The sequence below is a fragment of the Globicephala melas genome, chromosome 5 (genome assembly GCF_963455315.2).
Source record: "Globicephala melas chromosome 5, mGloMel1.2, whole genome shotgun sequence".
In the NCBI taxonomy this organism is placed as follows: domain Eukaryota; kingdom Metazoa; phylum Chordata; class Mammalia; order Artiodactyla; family Delphinidae; genus Globicephala; species Globicephala melas.
Window position 1 is genome coordinate 65,619,765 of NC_083318.1, and position 19,053 is coordinate 65,638,817.

Consider the following 19,053-nt stretch of genomic DNA (forward strand, 5'->3'; position numbering starts at 1 on the left):
TCCCGTTTGTGACCACATTAACTCCATTTCAAAAATGGATTTCTCATAGACAGAGCATTCTGAAACTGATATCCAAGGCAGAAGTTTTCTTTGCAGAATGCTCAGGTTTAAGAAACATGATTACTATCTCATTCCAACAATAGCGGCCCACTAAGCCTGATGTCTGCCCTCCGGGAGAGGGATCTTGTGGCCTAGTGGGAATCTGGGCCATCATAAGAGTGGACCCTAGTATTCCCTCTGCTGCCTTTCTTCCTGGCCTGATCCATAGTTTCAAGTCACCGAGTGAGGAATCTAAATAACAGTGTAGAACAGACAAATATCATTTCCACCAATGACAACGAGATCAGGCCACAATTGACTGTTTTTGAATTGTGCTTTTTCCATGTTTGTGTTCAAGAGGTCAGCTTAGTCTGTACTTATAGCTCGAAGCAGTCTGACTCGTGTGCCAAGGGTATCGGTTTCCGATGTGTGATGCACAATTGCTCTGTGGCCTGACACATGGAACATTCATGTCTCAAAACCAAATTCAGCCGGAGCTTGACTGACTGCATGAAGCTAAGTAGTCTATAAAATTGAGCCCTGGTTGTTGCTTTTAAAATCTACAGTGGCAGTATTTAACATTCACTGAAAAGAGGGTTATATAAGATTGATAGGCAAAACACTTCTTGGATTTGGTTAGCAAAAACATTTTGATAGAATGGATTTACTCTTCATCATTGCAAAGCTGCTGTGCAATTTGCCTAATACAGATCTCTAAAAAACCCTAAAAACTGAAAGAAAAGAAGCTACATTAAAGAGCTTTTGAATTTTACCTGTACCTGAATATGAAACCTCACCCTCAGGAGAAGTTAATGATTTTTTTTTAAAAAAAATCATTTTTTTAAAATGATTTTTAAATCATTTAAAAATGATTTAAATGGGTGGGAGTGGGGACTCCTCTAAATTTACCAAAACAGCAGCCTTATGGGCCAGGGTGAGTATACAGAGCTTCTTTTCCAAAGGTCTTATCGAGGAACATCCAAAGGGCTGCATTTCTTTCTTGGAGTAGACATAATTTATATGAAACCATGTGGGGAACAAAAAGAAAAGTTTATGTCAGGGTTTTGTTTTTTCTTAAACAGAAATTCATAATATGTTTTGTTCATTCCCCCACTATCTCCCTTTTTCAAAATCTTTAAGGACAACTATTGGCACAGACTCTATTTGTTCGTAATTGACACATTCTTAAAATGCAACCCAATCAAAAAAAGATGTGCCCTTTAAGGAAAATGCAGGTCAGGGGCAGACCTACCACACAGGCAAACAGAAATTTCCACCTCCTGGCAAGCCACGAATGGCTCCCTGGATTCAGTTTCACCTTCTTGCCCTTTACTTCCACATGCCTCCTCTCCCAGCGGTCCCCTCCGAGGAGGCTGGACACTGTGAGAGCCAAAGGCCATTTTGTTCTTAATTCCCTTACCTTAGACTTGGGCCAGAAACAGTTTCCAGGCTCCCCTTGAGGTAATTTAATCCTGGCCCTCAGAAATGCCAACCTGTCACCGAGAGAGGCTCCTGGGCCCTGCAGCCCAAGGGCACGGCCTGTTGTGCTGAGAAGTATAGGCTTGGTGCAAGTCCATTTAACATTCTGGAACCTAGGCTTCTGCAGGGTCCCCCACCCCATCCCTAGACAGGTACTTCTTCATTTTGGAGGCTGAGTCCAACCTCTGAATTAGGGAACATTTTCTGAATGGTGACTCAGCTCATTTTCTGTCTACTATTATCAGTTCTGAGCTTGCTTAATTCGTTTTTTTTTGAAATGGTATAAAGATATCGCTCATAGTTTTATTATTTCTTTTTTGGGCCAGTTGGCTGGTGTTTCTTTAAAAAAAAAAAAAAAAACTCTAGGAAAAAAATAGTACTTCCTGGTATGTGAGAAGGCAGGCAAGTGTTTCTCTTTTTATTTCACTAACAAGCTTTTGGCCACATTCGGGCTGAGGTAGTTAAAACTTCATGGTGGGAGCAGAGATAGGAACCCGGGACAGAAGAAGGCAGTTCTGAAGGCCTTGCTCCCATCCTCTCCATGCCGGTCGAGTGAGATAAGCAATTCTCAAATCCTGGAGGAAGCTGCCATTTTCTTCCTGGGGTCCCAAAAGAAGTCCTTGCTCTATGGCCACCCACTGTGGCCTAAACCAAAATTCTGCCCTTTAAAAATTATAGATGGCAAAGCTGAAGGAAGGGACCTCCTTCCTCTCCCACAATCTGCCAAGTATTTAGTAGATTATAAGAGAGTCCCGGCTCAGAGGAGTTTATATCTTCTAAGACCTTCACAAAGCCTGTAAATTGCCTTAAAAGATGAACTGACTGAATCAGACATATTTCAAGGTAAGCCTTTTTTAAACTCTGAAAGGAAGAATGGGATGAGTTTTGGTCCCTTTCTGGAAAGCTTGTTGAAGGGAATTTTGATCCATGAAGTTTCAAAACCATGGGTTAGACTTTTCTACCTAACTCTGCAAGTTCCTAAATCTTCCTTAAACCACATTAATAAACAGCATAAGCTAGGTGAAAAATCGCAGCCCCTCCTCTCTTTTGAGGGCTCCAGTTTACCTTTCAGGAAGGTACAGCTGCCACAATCAACACTGTCCCCTGAGTCTGTGGACAGCTCCTCACGTGGTGTGTCATGTCCATGCAAACAGAAGCCTCAGATCAAAGAACGTCCCTTGGTGCAGATTATTAGAATACTCTTGGGGAAAGCAGATTACAAGTGTAGTCTTCAGTGTTAGCTCTCTTAGGTCAGACTCAAATTGTGCGGCATCCAGAGAGAGGGGAGAGGCACCCACACGTCCATGCAAGTTCATTTGGGTGGACCGAAATGAACGTGGGCGGCCATTGCTTTGGGGTCATCTTCTCCTTCCAGAGAGCTGCCTGCTAAGGAACCCACTAGCATCCGGTGATGCTGCTACTGTGCATTGTCTGGCCATGGGCATGACTGTTTTGGACATCACTGATGATGTCTGGAACTAGTTGGCGTCTCAATGCATGGCTTTTCTTTTTCTTTGTGTTAAGCTGGCTTCAAAAATGGACTATCGGTCTTCTGTTCTTAAACAGCCCTCCACTCGATTTGAGTGTTCTATAACCCATTTGGTTCCCAGAGCTAGTCATTTCTTTGAGAGAAAAAAACGGGAAGATTTTGCTTTGGTTTTTATTTCTATTTTCATCTTGCTGCTTCAGCTTTCGTTGTAGCAAAGGTCTACGTAAGCATCGCAGAAAAGGCCCTACGGTCTTGCCCAACATTTAATAAGCTCCTATAGAATATATCAATTATATGAACAGCCTAAAGGTTTTTAAAAATTGCTTTCCCAATGCTTTTGCTTTTAAAAGAGTAGATTCAGAGGTATCCTGACAAAAATAAAGTGAAATCATGGTGAGAATTTTAGGATACAAAGTATATACTGCTTTATATATTTTATCCTTTAATCTTACCATAAAATATTTTCTTGATTCCAAGATGCCATCAACGCACTATCAATTTACAGACAGTTTTACAGGACATAGAAATAAACCACATCAAACGTATATTTCATTAATACATAGCTGTTGGATGCAACCAAAATTCAGAAAATACAACAGGAAAAGGTGGTGCCTTAGACTTGAAGCTGTATGATATAGTTTTTTTCTTTTTGAAAATGGAGAGATTGCCTCAGTTAACGGAGAAAGCATTTAAGCCAGCTCTTTACACAAAGAAGCATTTACTGCAATTAAGTTTCACTTCAGGGGACACCACTCTCCCTCGCTATAAATTCTCCCCAAGTTATACATTTTAACTCTCTTCATTTTACTTTCTAATACAAGTGAGACGAGCCCAGAGCTTCAAATACCTTTTTCTAGCCCTTTACTTTAAACATATATTGACCCCTACATATAAAATTAGATTGGCCTGATTCTGCCATCACTGAAGACAAAGATGGTCACATTTTTGCTTTTTGCCGCAAAAGGAGAAAAGGTGAGGCTGCTAGCATGCCCGCTGCTGCAGGCCGAGGGATGAACAGACTGCAAATCACGCTGCTGCCTTAAGCTGCGGAGGGAAGGGGGCAGTTTTTCCAAACGCGAGAGCGCCCCGCCGCGGCGGGACGTTGCAAATGCGCGGAGACTTGCGGAGCACTGATCCCTGTCCACCGTCGTCTGCTCTCTCCACACGCAGGAGCACGAGTATGTTCGACATGCGGTGTGAGGAGGAGGCCAAGGTGCAGCCGCACAGCAGGGCCCGCCAGGAGCAGCTGCAGCTGATAAACAACCAGCTGCGGGAAGAGGATGACAAATGGCAAGATGTGAGTGCCGTGCAGGGCCGTGGGCAGCGGGGAGGCTGCTCTGCCCGCTGGGCTAGAGGCCCTTCGGAGCAGAAAATCAAGCGGGGCTGGAAAATCAGACTTGGGCTGGAAAGCCATGCAGAGGAAGGGCGCCCCTAGAGGGCTTCAAACGGTGACACAGTCCATGTGGGCATTAGGGAAAGTACCCTTGCTGAAGTTTGGCCACAAAAAAGAGGGGAGCAGAAGGGAGGCAACTGGCACGGGATGCAGAACTGAGGAGGGACTGTCTTTTGAGACTATATATTTGGAGTCGATGATAATAATGATGATGACAATGATAACTGCCAACATCGAGAGCGTACCAGTAACAGGTACTATTCTAAGTACCTTGCATGTCATCATTCTCTAATCCTTTCAATAATTCAATGAGCTAGCAACTATGATGGTCCTCAGTTCTACAGATGAGTCCCAGAACAGCTAAGTAACTTGTCCAAAGTCACACAGCTAGTGAGCTAGAGAGCCAGGATTGTAACCAGTAAGGAAGGCTCCAGGGCCTGACGGGGGCCTTGGGATCATCTGTGTGCTAAGAGCAAAGAGCCAGGGCAGGGGAGAAGCCTAAAGATAGGGATGAGAGGAGGAAGAGTGGATTACTTCATCCTCACAGAGCCCTCTGAGGTGGCTACTGCAGATTTGCCTCTACCTTTAGTCAAAAAAGTTAACTTTTCTAAAGTTGATTAAATGTGGTAATAATTAGTGTCTGTGCACCTTATGTGCACCACCCCATTTAACCCTCACCACAGGCTTGTAAGCGTAGGTATTATTATCATTTCTATTTTAGAGATGAGGAAACTGAGGTGCAGAGAGGCTAAGGAACGTGCCTGAGATTCCAAAGCGTGGAAGAGATAGAGCTAGGATTGTTTCTCACAGCCGCACTCCCACCCGTCCGACTCCAGAATCCTAAGTCCTCAACATTATGCTCTAACTGCCCATAGGATTTGTGGTGAGGTTCTTGAAAGGATCAGATGACTTAATACGTACAGAATTGTTGGCTTTGTAAGACCCCAAAGCCAATTTTTTTTTCTGTCTTTTCTTCCTTCCCTGAGGGAATTGTAGGTCTGTGGTTAATTCCTACCATTCTGTTGTCAGCGAGTCCATTCACAATGCAGAGGTTGTAAATAGCAAGAAATGAAGTTTCTTACAATACCCTCTGAGGCAATACTTTAAAATTTGGCAACTGACGTGGAATTTGATCACAAATTTTACATTACGGTGTTTAAGTAAATGCGCCGCCCTGCTATGGATAATGTAGATATTTCTGAAGGGCTCCTGCCTTCGAGGTAGTCCTGTTCCAACCAGACTTACATTGGATGTACAGGAATGTCTTAGCCTGGCCGATAGTCAGGGCTTACTCAACCCTGAAGAGTAGAAATGGAATTATGTGCAAGCCTGAAGAAAAATGTTCTATCTCCCTCCCCCCACCCCTGCAGGACCTGGCTCGTTGGAAGAGCCGTAGAAGAAGTGCTTCTCAGGACTTAATCAAGAAAGAGGAAGAAAGGAAAAAAATGGAGAAGTTACTGGCTGGAGAGGATGGGACGAGTGAACGAAGGAAAAGCATCAAAACCTACAGGGAAATTGTCCAGGAAAAGTGGGTTCTTTCTGTGGTTGTTCTCGTTGTTGAATGTACAGTATTATCTAGATGTGCTTTTCCTAAAAATCGTTGGTTATCACCACGGCTCTGACACCAATATTATACTTTCCTTCAGCTCTACCAAGGTCTGCTTTGCAATTCCTGTGACTGTTGCCTTTGTTCTTGCTTCCCCTCCCATGCCCATCCTTTAGGGAGCGGAGAGAGAGGGAGTTGCATGAGGCATACAAGAATGCACGGTCCCAGGAGGAGGCGGAAAGGATCCTCCAACAGTACATCGAGAGGTTCACCATCAGCGAAGCTGTCCTTGAACGCTTGGAGATGCCAAAAATTCTGGAAAGAAGCCATTCAACAGAGCCAAACTTATCCTCCTTCCTGAATGACCCCAACCCCATGAAATACCTGCGGCAACAGTCACTGTCTCCACCCAAATTCACTGCCACGGTGGAAACCACCATCGCTCGTACCAGTGTACTGGATGCCAGCATGTCAGCAGGCAGTGGGTCTCCAAGCAAAACTGTCACTCCCAAAGCAGTGCCTATGCTGACACCCAAGCCTTACTCCCAGCCCAAAAACTCTCAAGAGGTCCTGAAGACCTTCAAGGTAGGATGAGTTCCTTAAGGGTAGAACCAAAACTGAACCCTAGGTAATCACTGGAAGGAAGCATCTTGCCTCAAGAAGATGCAATTGTTTTTATCAAACAAAAGCAAAAGGTGTTAACATGTATGATTGTGAAGTTTATGTGTCTCTGAGATTTGGTTTGCAAATAGTTAAGGGGTAGATGATTCCCCTCAATTCCTGTTTTTAATACTGATGGGCTTCCGTGAGATCGGTGGTTGAGTCATCTCCATGAGCAATGTCTGTTTCATAGTTGGATATGATGGCATGGTCTCTCTATAGTAGTCATAACAAACCCTAATTTAGCAGCACCCTAGGTATCTCCAGCTATCTGGAGGTATTGCAAATTCCTCAGAACAAAAGTTTGGTTGCCTTTGGCTTAAATAGAAGTATATACAGCTACCTCTCTTTTAGGAAGAAACTACCATCATATCTAAAAAGATGCTACAATACAAAAAAATAAGAATGCAAGGAATACATGGGATGTACTTGGTTCTCAGATGAGACAGATTTTTTAAATTTTTTAAGTGGGAATAAAGTATGTTGTTTTGGGGGATGGAGGGGTTGCCAATGAATGTGTAAAATGATGTACCAGAACCAAAGAATCGAAGACAGTCAAACGTCTTTTTTCTTCCTCAAATTCAAGTATTTTCCCTCATATCAGGAGGAAGTGCTCATCCTTTGTCTCAAGCTATGTTGACTATAAAGAAAAATCAGTTCTGATTGTCCCTGCACACCACATGGGTTCATAATAGAAGACAGGTGGAATTCATCAGTAGCAGACACGGACATGTGACTGTAAAGAAAGTTTGCTAAACTAAACTAATTGAGCAGTGGGATGCCATGTATCTTCCTATTGAATTTCAGAGGGAACCAAACCACACTTTCTGACTTTTGCTTAGATAACTCTGAATGTATCTTCAAAATCTGTGCCTTAGGCTTTCATGAAACAAAAGAAAAATGTCCTGGCTGTCTCATCTGGGTTGAATTGAGATGTTTATCCCTCGAAGGGCAGGGACTGTGTCCTTGTTGTTCATAGCTTCATCCTGAGTGCCTGGCATAGGTGCCTAGGCACTCAGCAACTGTTTATTGAATAAACACACTAAGTTTTTCCTGAGAAGATGAGCTACTCATCATGCAGACTCGTGCACACACAGATATACACATGATCATATGTGCTCGGCAGGCCACCTAAGTACCTCAGCAGCTGTCCTTCACCTAGGGCCCATGGTGATGCACTGTCTGCGATTTCATGAAGGAAGGTTTGATGTTGAGGTGGCCCAGCACAGGGATAGGGAATACATTTATTTAAGTGGGTATCCAAGGCAGCTGATCAATTAATCCAGATGTCCACTTCCTATCCTTAATATAAGCAGCACAGTGTGATCATTTCAACAGAAGAATTAGGATAGATGACTTCATGGCAAGACTTTGGCCCTGAGAAAACCCAGTCCCTTGCCATTGTGGCAAGACAGTGTGGAGGCCTCAGGAGAGGTGGATTGAGGAACTGGATAGAGATCCTTTCAGAGCTGCAGCTCACCAATGAGCCCTCAACTCATCATAGGTCTTGATGGCTGTCAACCCTGTTCACAGCCCCACCATTGAGTGGGTGGACCCACTTGTATTGTAGTATGTAAATGGGACAGTTGTTGCCAGATAATGCCAGAACTGAAGCTAAGGGGTGTGTGTGTGTGTGTGTGCGTGTGCGTGTGTGTGTGTTTTCTTGTGGGGAGGAGGTGGGCACAGGAGACAGGGAATACAGGCTCAGTTTCTTAGTACAGTAGATTTAAGAGTAAAGGAAGAGCAAGTAAAAGGTTTAAGGCAGTGTTTTCAAACTGAGAGTTGCCACCTGTTGCTAGGTTATGAAATCAATTTAGTGGTTTGGAATCAGCATTCTTTTTTTTAAAAAAAAAGGGAGGTAGAATAGAATACAATGTTTAAAAAACAGCCTAGTGCATCACACATAAAAAAAGGTAAATATTATTTTGCAAAACTTCGTTTCAGTTATCTTTACGTGTGTGCGTTCAGTTGTGATTTCAACTTCATGGATCACAGACAATAGATATACAAGCCACTGACTTAGGGTAAATAAACTATAACTAGCATCTGCCCTTCTGTTAGTCCTTTTAAAAGATTTTAGAAGGTTTACTAAGAACAATAGCTAATATGTACATACTTACAATGTGTCAGATACTGTTCTAAATCCTGTGCATATATTAATCCGTAAAATCACCGTAACAGCATCATTAAGGAATACTGTTATCATAAAGGTGAGGAAACCGAGGTTGAAGATTACATGGCTGTTAAGCAATAGAGCCAGGACTCACTCTGAGGCCGTCTCACTGCAGAGCTTCTTTTCAGGACCACGCTACATACTGTCAGACCTTAAGGCAGAGAATTCTAGATGCCTTTTAATAAGCCAGGCTAACCACTGTCACTCCTTCTTTCTCGCTCCCACCACCCTCCCTAGACATGGGTGCAAAACAAAAATATCTTAATACGCATGTCCTCTTTTTCTTGAAGAAACTGGGATGGTCCGGTTAACTAGAAATAGGGATTTACTGTCACATAGCATAGCACCAGGTTCCCTGCCCTCCATGATAGCTTCCAAAAAGTACCCATTGCTCCTGACCATGACAGGATAACCTGTGACATATTCCTGATCTAAGATGAGCTCCGCCTAATTTAATATGCTAATCAGAAAAAAAAAAATCTCAAAGTTGTGGATTAGCAGTCAGAAAGTAAATGAAAAATTACTGGAACCCAAATATGCCCTTGATTTTCTATACTGCAAAATAAAAGCAGACCCACAGTAAGGTGAACATGAAATGTATTCTAACGTGAAGCAGCCTGAGAAGGCAGACCACCTTTTAAAGAAGCCTTCAAAGATGGCATTTAGAGGAGCCCTAGTTTCTAGAACTGACCGAAGCATATAAAAGACCTTATTCTTTGTTAGACCGTGATTATTAAATGCTAATGATTTAAGGTGCTTCTGAACGTGTTATTTTGTCATAATCTTTTGCTGGGGAATAGCATGTTCTTGTTCATTTCGGTTTTTACAGGTAGATGGGAAAGTCACCATGAATGGAGAGACGGTTCACATTGACGAGGAGGAGAAGGAAAGAGAGTGTCCCCCCGTGGCACTTGCTCCCTCGTTGACCAAATCCCAGATGTTTGAAGGTGTGGCCAGAGTGCATGGGTCCCCCATGGAGCTGAAACAAGACAACAGTAGCATTGAGATCAACATAAAGAAGCCAAGTTCTCTTCCCCAAGAGCTGACAGTAAGAAGCAAACTTTTTTTTTTCCCTCTTCGGGATAATTTCAATGTGAAATAATCTATTTAAAAAAAAATAAGTAGGTCTTGATAACGATCATTTCTTTCTAGGAAGGTGTATTGGTTTGCTAGGGCTGCCATAACGAAGTGACACGAACTGAGTGGCTTACACAACAGATATTAATTGTCTCATGGTCCTGCTGGCTGGAAGTCCAAAGTCAAGGTGTTGGCAGGGTTGGTTCCTTCTGATGTCTATGAGGGAGAATCTGGTCCTGGCTTCTGGTGGTTTGCTGGCAGTCTTTGGAATTCTCTGCCTTATAGATGCACCACCCTGATCTCTGCCTTGATGTTCACATGACACTCTCCCTGTGTGTTGTCTGTGTCCAAATCTCCCCTTTTTATAAGGACACAAGTCATACTGGATTAGGGACCTACTCCACTCCAGTATGACCTCGTCTTAATTTAATTACATCTGCAAAAATCCTGTTTCCAAATAAGGTCGCATTCTGAGGTAATTGAGTTTAGGACTTCCACATATAAATAGGGGGGGAGGACACAGTTCAGCCCTAACAGAGGAATATAACAGAAGGTGTCATGTGTTACGAGTAAAAACCTTTTTCTTGTCCCCCTGCGATTGGTGTCTAGTGTTTTAGAAAAAGAAATAAATCTCTGAAATACCTTCATTTCTGTCTTTTCAGGACCCCATCAGACTTGTTAAAATAATTTGAAAATAACTGGTGCCGCCAGAACCTGACTTTCCATCCTTGACAATATGTATAAAAGGGCATCTTTCTTATTAGTTTTAAAAAACTCATTAAAAATCAAATTAATCTTTTTATTGGTTTAGCCCCTGAAATCCAGTGTAATTAGAAGTACTATTGAATGGCCAAGCTGAAAAATGTAGGGTAATTCAAGAATAGCAGAAGAGAGAACTCAAAATAACATTAGATTTGCTTATTTGGAGTATAAAACGTCATCAAGAAGATTACACTTTTTCTTAGATCTCTCACCAGGGTTCGTGCTGGTTTTGCTGATCAAACCCCAACTGTCAGTACCACAGATACAGGCCGGCTTTTGGGGTAGAATCGGACTCTGTTCAGCCTTATCTGTTCTCACCAGAGGCTAATTTCTGTGGTTTTAATTTATAGTGTTTGGGTTGGAATTATAAAGGATGGGGGAAACTGTCACAAATTTTTCCCCCAGCACCTAGAGAAGTTTGGTCCAGAGGGAAACTTGTCTTCCAGCTCCAGGGCTAAGTTAAATGACCCAGCTAGCTAAAGCCATCCAGAGGACTAGATATTATTTTTCTTATCTCCAGGATTTGTCTTTTGAAGAATAAAATATGTTTTTGCAGAGGAGTTGAGAGGATTTAATTCTTCCTCGCAGTGCTCAAGCCCTAGAAAGAGATTCAAAGTGGAATGGACCAAAATAACTTCCTCACCATGGTAACATGTTTGCTGGTCTCTAGGAGAAAAGTTTTGTGATCAAGGCACAGGCTGAATCCCTCAACCTGGAATTTAATTCTCCTTTTCATTTGCATGAATGTGACCACCTCTGAAGAGTTCTTATGAGTTATCATGAGATGGAAGACTGAGTTCTGCTAGGAGTGTGGGAACTTTACTAGTAGAGTCAACATGAACTTATGCTCTTAAATTTAAATAAGTTCCCCCAATTAATTAGACATTGCAGTGGTAGGATTGCTTTTCTGGAACAGTTAGTAATTCTGTTCGTATTTTTCTTTTGCCACACTTAATGATGAGTGTTTCCTAAGTTCCCTTCATAAGTACCTTTCCATGACTCAATCTGGTTACTCTGTCCATCAGGCCACAGGCCCTTTGCACATACTGTTGAGCACAGTTCTTTGTCCCTGTACTTTGGAGAAGCAACAGTGTAGGAGCCACACTGGTCCCATAACAGAGGTACACAGGGATTAGTCAGGCCCAGTAGATTAATTCCAAGAACAAATCCTAAGGGCTCTGCTATCAGACACGTGTCCATTCTCTACCTTTACCTCTGCCCTCTGACCATTTTGTTGTTTGAATCTGGGAGGAACCCTGCCCTTGGCGGAATAGATTTTTTTACCAGCAGAAGTTAAAGGAATAAGTAAAGAGACCAGATGGTATAAGGTCTAAACTTCCCACACCAACTATTTAATCTGTCTTGTTCGAAGCTTCTAACCCATTGGGGAAAAAGCTTTATCAATCCTATATGGAATCGTAAACAGAAGAAAAGGGGGTTTTACTTGCTTGTTTTGGGGTTTTACTAAACCTCCCTTAAAAAATACTCATTCTCAATAATTACTAATTTTCTTATTTTTACAATGAGCAACATAAAAAGAAGATAGCCTATTGTCTCTTACTGCCAGGCATTTTCCACCTTAACGGTAGTTGTGCTGCTATACTCTCTAATGGCAAAGAGAAGATGGATTGAAAGATGTCACATTGGTTACATTGCCCCAAAAGTATCTTGTTTCAAGAGAGGCAAAATTAGATGATCTGAAAGAAATCATGTTATTTCAGAAGTATATACGGTATAACAAGGAAAGCCCTAATCAAAAGGTGGCCTTGTGGACTTTTTTCTGGAAACCGTCGTGATCCTAGGCAGCCTGAGGTCTAATCTCATGGAAGAGCCTGGGAGTCTCTTACTCTGGAAAAAACTGCCTAGTTTGGAGTGATTTCTAGTTCAATAAACCCTAGTGGTTCTGAAGAGGTCATAGCATTTATTTACCTCATGTCTAGTACTTTAGGCTCCTGAATTAACCATGTCAGGGGCTACTACGTTATTTTCTGGGTAGATAACTACCTGTATGTATCAGACTTCGAGCCAAGTTGTTAGCTGCACTTCATGAAATTTTAGCCAAAACACTCTTCATACTCGCTTACAACTTATGACACCAAAAGTTTTCCATTTATAATATGTTATCCTAAGAGCCGTTTTCTTTTCATTAATTAATTTTTGGCTGTGTTGGGTCTTCAATGTGCATGGGCTTTCTCTAGTTGTGGTGAGCGAAGTTGTGGCGCACGGGCTGAGTTGCTCCGTGACATGTGAGATCTTCCCGGACCAGGGCTCGAACCCGTGTCCCCTGCATTGGCAAGTGGATTCTTAACTACTGCGCCACCAGGGAGATCCCCTAAGAGCCATTTTTAAACCTACTCCTCGTTTTACTTCCTTCTCCATGTTCCAGGAAAAGCATTTCTTGACTGTGTTTCAGCCAGTATATTCCCATTGAAACGGTAGAATTCATTGGTCATGGCAAAATATGGTGACCAGCTTAAAACAGGAAGCTGCACTCAACAGCCTCCCAGGCCTTTTTACCAGCTTGCCTTGATTTGCTGTTTCTAATTCATTTGCCCCATTCTGTGGGGCTGTCAAAGGAATAGTGTTCTTCTTTTTAAATAGTGTCTTTCTTCCCAAAACTGCATTCCCAACAGATATACTTTTTACAAAGGAGTAGCCTCACCCACCACTAAAATGTCACAGTTCCTTCAGGGTGAGCTGGAACTATTCAAAGGGCACAGTACCAGTAGGCAGGAGCATTAATTCAGACGGAGAGGCCGAGCGACAGAGAAGGGTGGGCACCACGCTGCAATGGGCCACGGGGTGTGAGGTTGGAGGGTCAGCCTCTTGGGTCAGCACAACCACTTTTGCGTATGACGTCATGTCTTCAGGTTCCTTCTACCTCATCTTTCTCATTAGAAACTCTTGGGACCATCGACTCTTACTTTAGAAATAGAGCCTAAATTAAGTTTGGCTTGTTATTAATTTTTAATACTCTGGTTATATCTATTGAGACCAACAAACTCCAGATCATCCTCATTTGAATCACCTTTAAGGTAATGAGATCATGAGAGCCGTTGTGCCGATGGTTGTCCGTTACCTGATAAGCATGAATAAATGACCTACTCTGTGGCCCATTTTTGAAATTGAAAAAGAAACTCATAAACTTGCTATGAGAGTAATTTTCATAAAGCAACTAGCAAAGTATGTAAAATAATATTTAATTAAGTGCTAGAAAACAGGGTTAGAAGCCTAGAGGGACATAAAACGGCAAGGAACAGGTAAGATCATGGTAGGCTGCAGTTAGTCTAGTTGGGAAGGTTTTATGTGAGTTTCAAAGTCAACTTGTAGGATTTGCATTGGAACGGAGGGGGAGCAAGCTGTTCCTCATGTTGCGACTAGCAGAAGCAAAGACCTCAAGAGGGGATCACAGGGCTAAGAGGTGATGAGGGTGACTAGATGCCATACACTCCACCCAGAGGGATTGGGGCTCCCACGGCCCCTCCCAGTTATCCCTGAGATATTTCCCAGTGGAAATCTAACACTCACTTTTTTTTTGCATTTTAAAATATTCGCTTCTGTAAGAAAATCCTATCATAGCACAAATACTAGACTTGTAGAATCCAGGATTGGAAAAGAATTTGGAAGGTCTTTTAATCTAAGGACTAATTTATCCTGTTTAGTGACCTACAGAGAAATGTCTGCCTTCAAGATAGTCTAGTGTTTTCTTGATCCACTGTGAGCTATACTTGTCTTTGAATCTCTTCCTGCCTTGTTGTTGCCAAAAATGACCCTTTCCTAAAATACCTAAAGTACCCCATGCACTAGGTCAAAGACCAAACCCCCCCTGAGCCTCAGTTTATATTTAAAATAAGGATAATAATAGTATAGGCATCTGATGGTTATCGTGAGAATTCATATGTATAGAGCACTTAGCATGATGTCACAGTGACTCACAGAGGTGCCCTTAAGTTAGTTTTAACATTGTCATTCAACAAATGGGAGAAAGAAAGTTACCGTATATTTTTCAGAAGGCTGAAAGGGTGATAGGTGCAAAGTTTTTTAGGTTAAATTAAGGTCATCAGAATCACCATATTGAACAGATGTGAATTTCAAACAAATGGGATAAATTCCATGTTGTCTTCCAACTCAGCCCGTCAGTAGCTCCAGCTGTAATTCTCTAGGAAGCAAACAGACATGAACAGCTTTTTCCAGAAGACAATTGCCCTTGCAGATGCTCACACGCTTCTTCCAGCAGCTCTTTTTGGTTCTCCTATTATTCACTCTTTCCCAAGTCTGGCTTCCCTCTGCCACCTAAACCCCCAGGACTCTCACCCGCTGACCTCCTGTCAGCGCCTTCTTGCCAGCTCATCCCAACTGATGTCCTGCATGCCCTCTGCGCTGGCAGCACCCTCCCACCGGGTCTGTGGCAATTCTCCCTCATGGACCAACGGCCAGACTCAGCTCTGAGGGATCTAAACAACTTCGTCTGCATTTCTCAAACTAAGTAACAAGATCTTTCCACCTTGACAAAGCTCTAGGCCTTCCTCTTGAAAATTCAGTACTTTACTAATGTTTTCTGATCCAGGAAAACAGACAATCAGATCTTTCTTGAAACATTTCATTTTGCAGTGAGAGCAGGGTGAAGGCATTTGAGTAGGTGCTGTTTTCCTTACAACTGTGACCAACTGCAGATTCCTTTTAGATGTCAACAGACATTTCTCTAGAAACTGTTTTACTCCATCCAGAAGTAGTTGCAAGAGCATTAGATTTAATACTCTAATTAAGTCATTAAAGATATTTAGGTCTGAAAGCATTTACTGACTTCAAGATAGTATACATCAGGAACAAAAAAAAAAATCAAACCTGGGTCAGACCCGCACATTGTTGGCTGGAGAAGTTTAAGGCAAAAAGAAAAAGTTTAAGGAGTGGAAAGGCTGATTCTCCACGTAGATCCTGTTTCAACCAGTGAAAATAGATATTTGGTGATATAAAAGCAAAAAGGGAAACATATGCATGGCATACGTGGCACCTGGGTCCTGGTGCCAAGACATAAATAGACTGATTTTCCAGGCTTGCGTCCAGATAAGTTCTTCAGGACTGGAGCCGGACAGTCAGTCAGAGTCACCGAATAGCAGCTCAGGTAAGGACCTTGGACATCACACCTTCCAACCCGTAGAGGTTAAATGATCAGTCCAAGCTTTCATACCTCCTCTGTCCTAGAAACAGGGCCACTCAGACCCTGGGTCTCAGGACCATTTGTCCTCTCCTGCTTCATATATCCAATTCATTCCACAGAGACGCTCTCTGGGCTGGTTCACCAGTAAGATTCTTGTTAAAAGAACAGCCCAAAGCCAGACAGATCTGTGGCTAGACCATGTCCCTCTCAAGCCAGGAAACTGCCACCTCCCACCTGTGGCCTCAGGGCTCGGTCTGGCACCAGGGCCAGTTTAGATGGTGTTCTTAGTCAGGGGGACTCCAACTCCCGGCTTAGGCCCCTGTAACCTTTCTGTGCTCTCATTCATTCATGTCCAGGGATCTGTTTTTATTTTCATTCTTGAGACAGTATTACCAGTTGGAGAAGGGAAGGCTTCTCCTCTTTTCAGCTATAACCAAAGGAACGTGTGGGCCATAAAGCACATTTTCCAGCAAGACAGGTTTGTTTCAGGCAAATCTCTTGAGTCCATCGGCACTGGTTAAAACTGCCAATTTTGAACTCATTACCTTTGAAGTAATGATGTGAGTACAAAAGTAACAAGACTTCAGAATGGAGTATCAGACAGACGTTAATTAAACTGGCTTTGGGATTTCCCTTGATTATATATAGTCTCTATATATATAGTAGAATATAGAAAACCATAAAAAAAATAAACTAGTTATTACTCCAGCCACTCAGAAGTTAAGATTTTTTAAAATGTGCATCCTTCTCTTTTTCTCAGTGTATAGAAAATATTTTGGGGGGATCATGTTATTCAAATTGTGTTGTAACTTGCTTTTGCTCTTAATTTATCCTGAATATTTTGTTAGTAATAGCTTGATTTTGATGACTAGTATGCATTTAAACTAAGCTTGACAGTATAAATTTCGTAAATAATGCATCTAACATTTGCTCCCCTATCATGGGTTACATGTTGACTCTATGTCAGATACCATGCTGGGTCCCTGCCCCGCTCAGAACCTGGCCTGGATCAAAAGCCTCAAGATGGGGTGATGGCTGGGGGTGGTCCGGTCTCAAGCTGCCCTGGGAAGTGGAGACTTGGCTAACTTGCCCCCTGTCCCGAGAGATCCCGGAGAGTTCTCATCTTTTGCATAATAAATGGATGAGAGGTGGAATGGAAAGGATGAGGTAGAATGGATGAGAAGGAAAGGGCATGGAAAGGGCAGTTTGAATCATTTCAGCAATAAACTTGGGACACTCAGGTTCGGGATTGCCTCTTATGGGTCAAAACCTTTAAATACCTGGGGAGAAGTTGGCAGTGGGTGTGACTCCAAGTCCAGATGTTGGAGCATTGAGGTTACCAGCACAGGTCAGGGTTCCTACCTCCCCTGCCTACTAGCGATGTGACTCTGGGTGAGTGACTTAGCCTCCCGGGCCTCAGCTTCCTCACCTGTATAAAGGGAATCGTATTGGTGCATACTTTATACAAGCTTGCTCTGAGGACTAAGGAAGGTAATCCACATCGAGTGCTGACATGTGGGAAATCTAGTAAATATTGACCATGGCTACAGTGACAACAGTGTATAACCTTTAAAACATAATTTCAAGGGAAGATAAATTGGGTCATCTGGGAGTTCAGTATTTGAGTGTTAAGCCACATAGAAATGCATCCAGAAACATGAGTATTCTTGAAAATCAAAGTTCTGCATTAGTCATGCATAAGTAAAATATTACTGAAGTGAGGTGTGCTAGAAAAATCATCCTTATTGAAGTAGTGCTTGAGGACTTTGTCTCTTCTGCATTATAAATTATGTCTAGGGCTTCCCTGGTGGCGCAGCGGTTAAGAATCCGCCTGCTAATGCAGGGGACACGGGTTCGAGCCCTGGTCCGGGAAGATCCCACATGCCGCGGAGCCTAAGCCCATGGGCCACAACTACTGAGCCTGCACTCTAGAGCCCGTGAGCCACAACTACTGAGCCCACGTGCCACAGCTACTGAAGCCTGTGCGCCTAGAGCCCGTGCTCTGCAACAAGAGAAGACACGGCAATGAGAAGCCCACGCACCGCAACAAAGAGTAGCCCCTGCTCGCCACAACTAGGGAAAGCCTGCGCACAGCAACGAAGACCCAGTGCAGCCAAAAATAAATAAATAACATAAATAAATGTAAAAAAACTATGTCTAAAGGACTTCATGAATTATTTCATTGATTCCAAGGGGCACACTTGCCACACTTGAGCATCTCTAAATCAGGACATGTCTTTTTTTTTTTTTTCAGGATGTGTCTTATAATCAATAGTGTGTCCTATTTAGTTTGTTTAGTAGTTTGTTTTCTTTCTTAGTAGTACCTAAAATAATACAACTTAAACTTGATGGCATCTAAGATTTAATAAAATATGTCCATTTCTTTGTTCACGTTTGGGCTGGAAGACTTTGGCTCAGTTTTTGTAGTTATTTGTTTCCCAGTCACTGGAAACACCAGTGTTCTCAAGAGCATCGTACATCAATATTTAACTGCAAATTTGTTTCCCAACCTCAGATAGTTTTCCATAATCTAATCCATTTGGGGAGAAAACATAAAAATCAGTATTTCAGACAGTATTTTATATATTAAAAATCAGTATCTCTGACTATTTATATATTAACATCATAAAACAAAAAACACTATGTATTAATACTTCTATGTGTGGGGGGGACACTTTAAATTATTAAACCCAGGTTATTCTGTTGTAATACTAGGCTGGTGGGTCTTCAAATACTACTCTCATGTCAGTTGTTCATATAACAGTGTACACACACACAGAGAACATATATATGTAACTTCAAGAGACTTTGGTTCATTTAACCATTTCCACTCATTAAGTCTCTTAAGGGGTTTCAATTCAGGCTTCTTGATGTATTAAAAAGTTACAAAATCCATTTATAGTATAAATATGATGCTTATTTCCTTCCTAGGGTTTTAAAGGTGCATGTTAATTTAATATTATGTTCTTCCAGAATTGATACACAGTTATCCATCATTAGAAAGTGCTCATCTAGTTATGAAGATGTCAAAACTACCCCATCCTCCAAAAGAAAAAGCATATCTTTGCCACTAGATGCTATTATAAAATTCTTTAGCAGCTTGAAAGGCTAGTGGCTTAAAGTTTCCTTGTGTCTTTTTTTTTAACTTTGAAAATTTGCAAATAATTTTTTTTACAAATTTTTTTCCATTTTTTATTGTGGTAAAGTAAAACATAAAATTTACTATCTTAACCATTTTTAAGTGCACAGTTTAGTAGTATTTAGTACATTCATATTG

At 42.0% G+C, this 19,053-nt stretch overlaps 1 protein-coding gene across 7 annotated transcripts in view; it reads left to right on the top strand.

The window, feature by feature from the left end:
• Positions 1-19,053, top strand: part of LIMCH1 (LIM and calponin homology domains 1) — a 342,005-nt gene that overhangs the window by 276,364 nt on the left and 46,588 nt on the right. For all 7 annotated transcript variants that reach the window (XM_030881135.2, XM_030881128.3, XM_060299272.2 and 4 more), the window contains 4 exons: positions 4,178-4,304; positions 5,771-5,928; positions 6,123-6,531; positions 9,609-9,827. In XM_030881135.2, the coding sequence (XP_030736995.1) occupies positions 4,178-4,304; positions 5,771-5,928; positions 6,123-6,531; positions 9,609-9,827 (913 nt within the window). The remainder of the gene's footprint in view (positions 1-4,177; positions 4,305-5,770; positions 5,929-6,122; positions 6,532-9,608; positions 9,828-19,053) is intronic.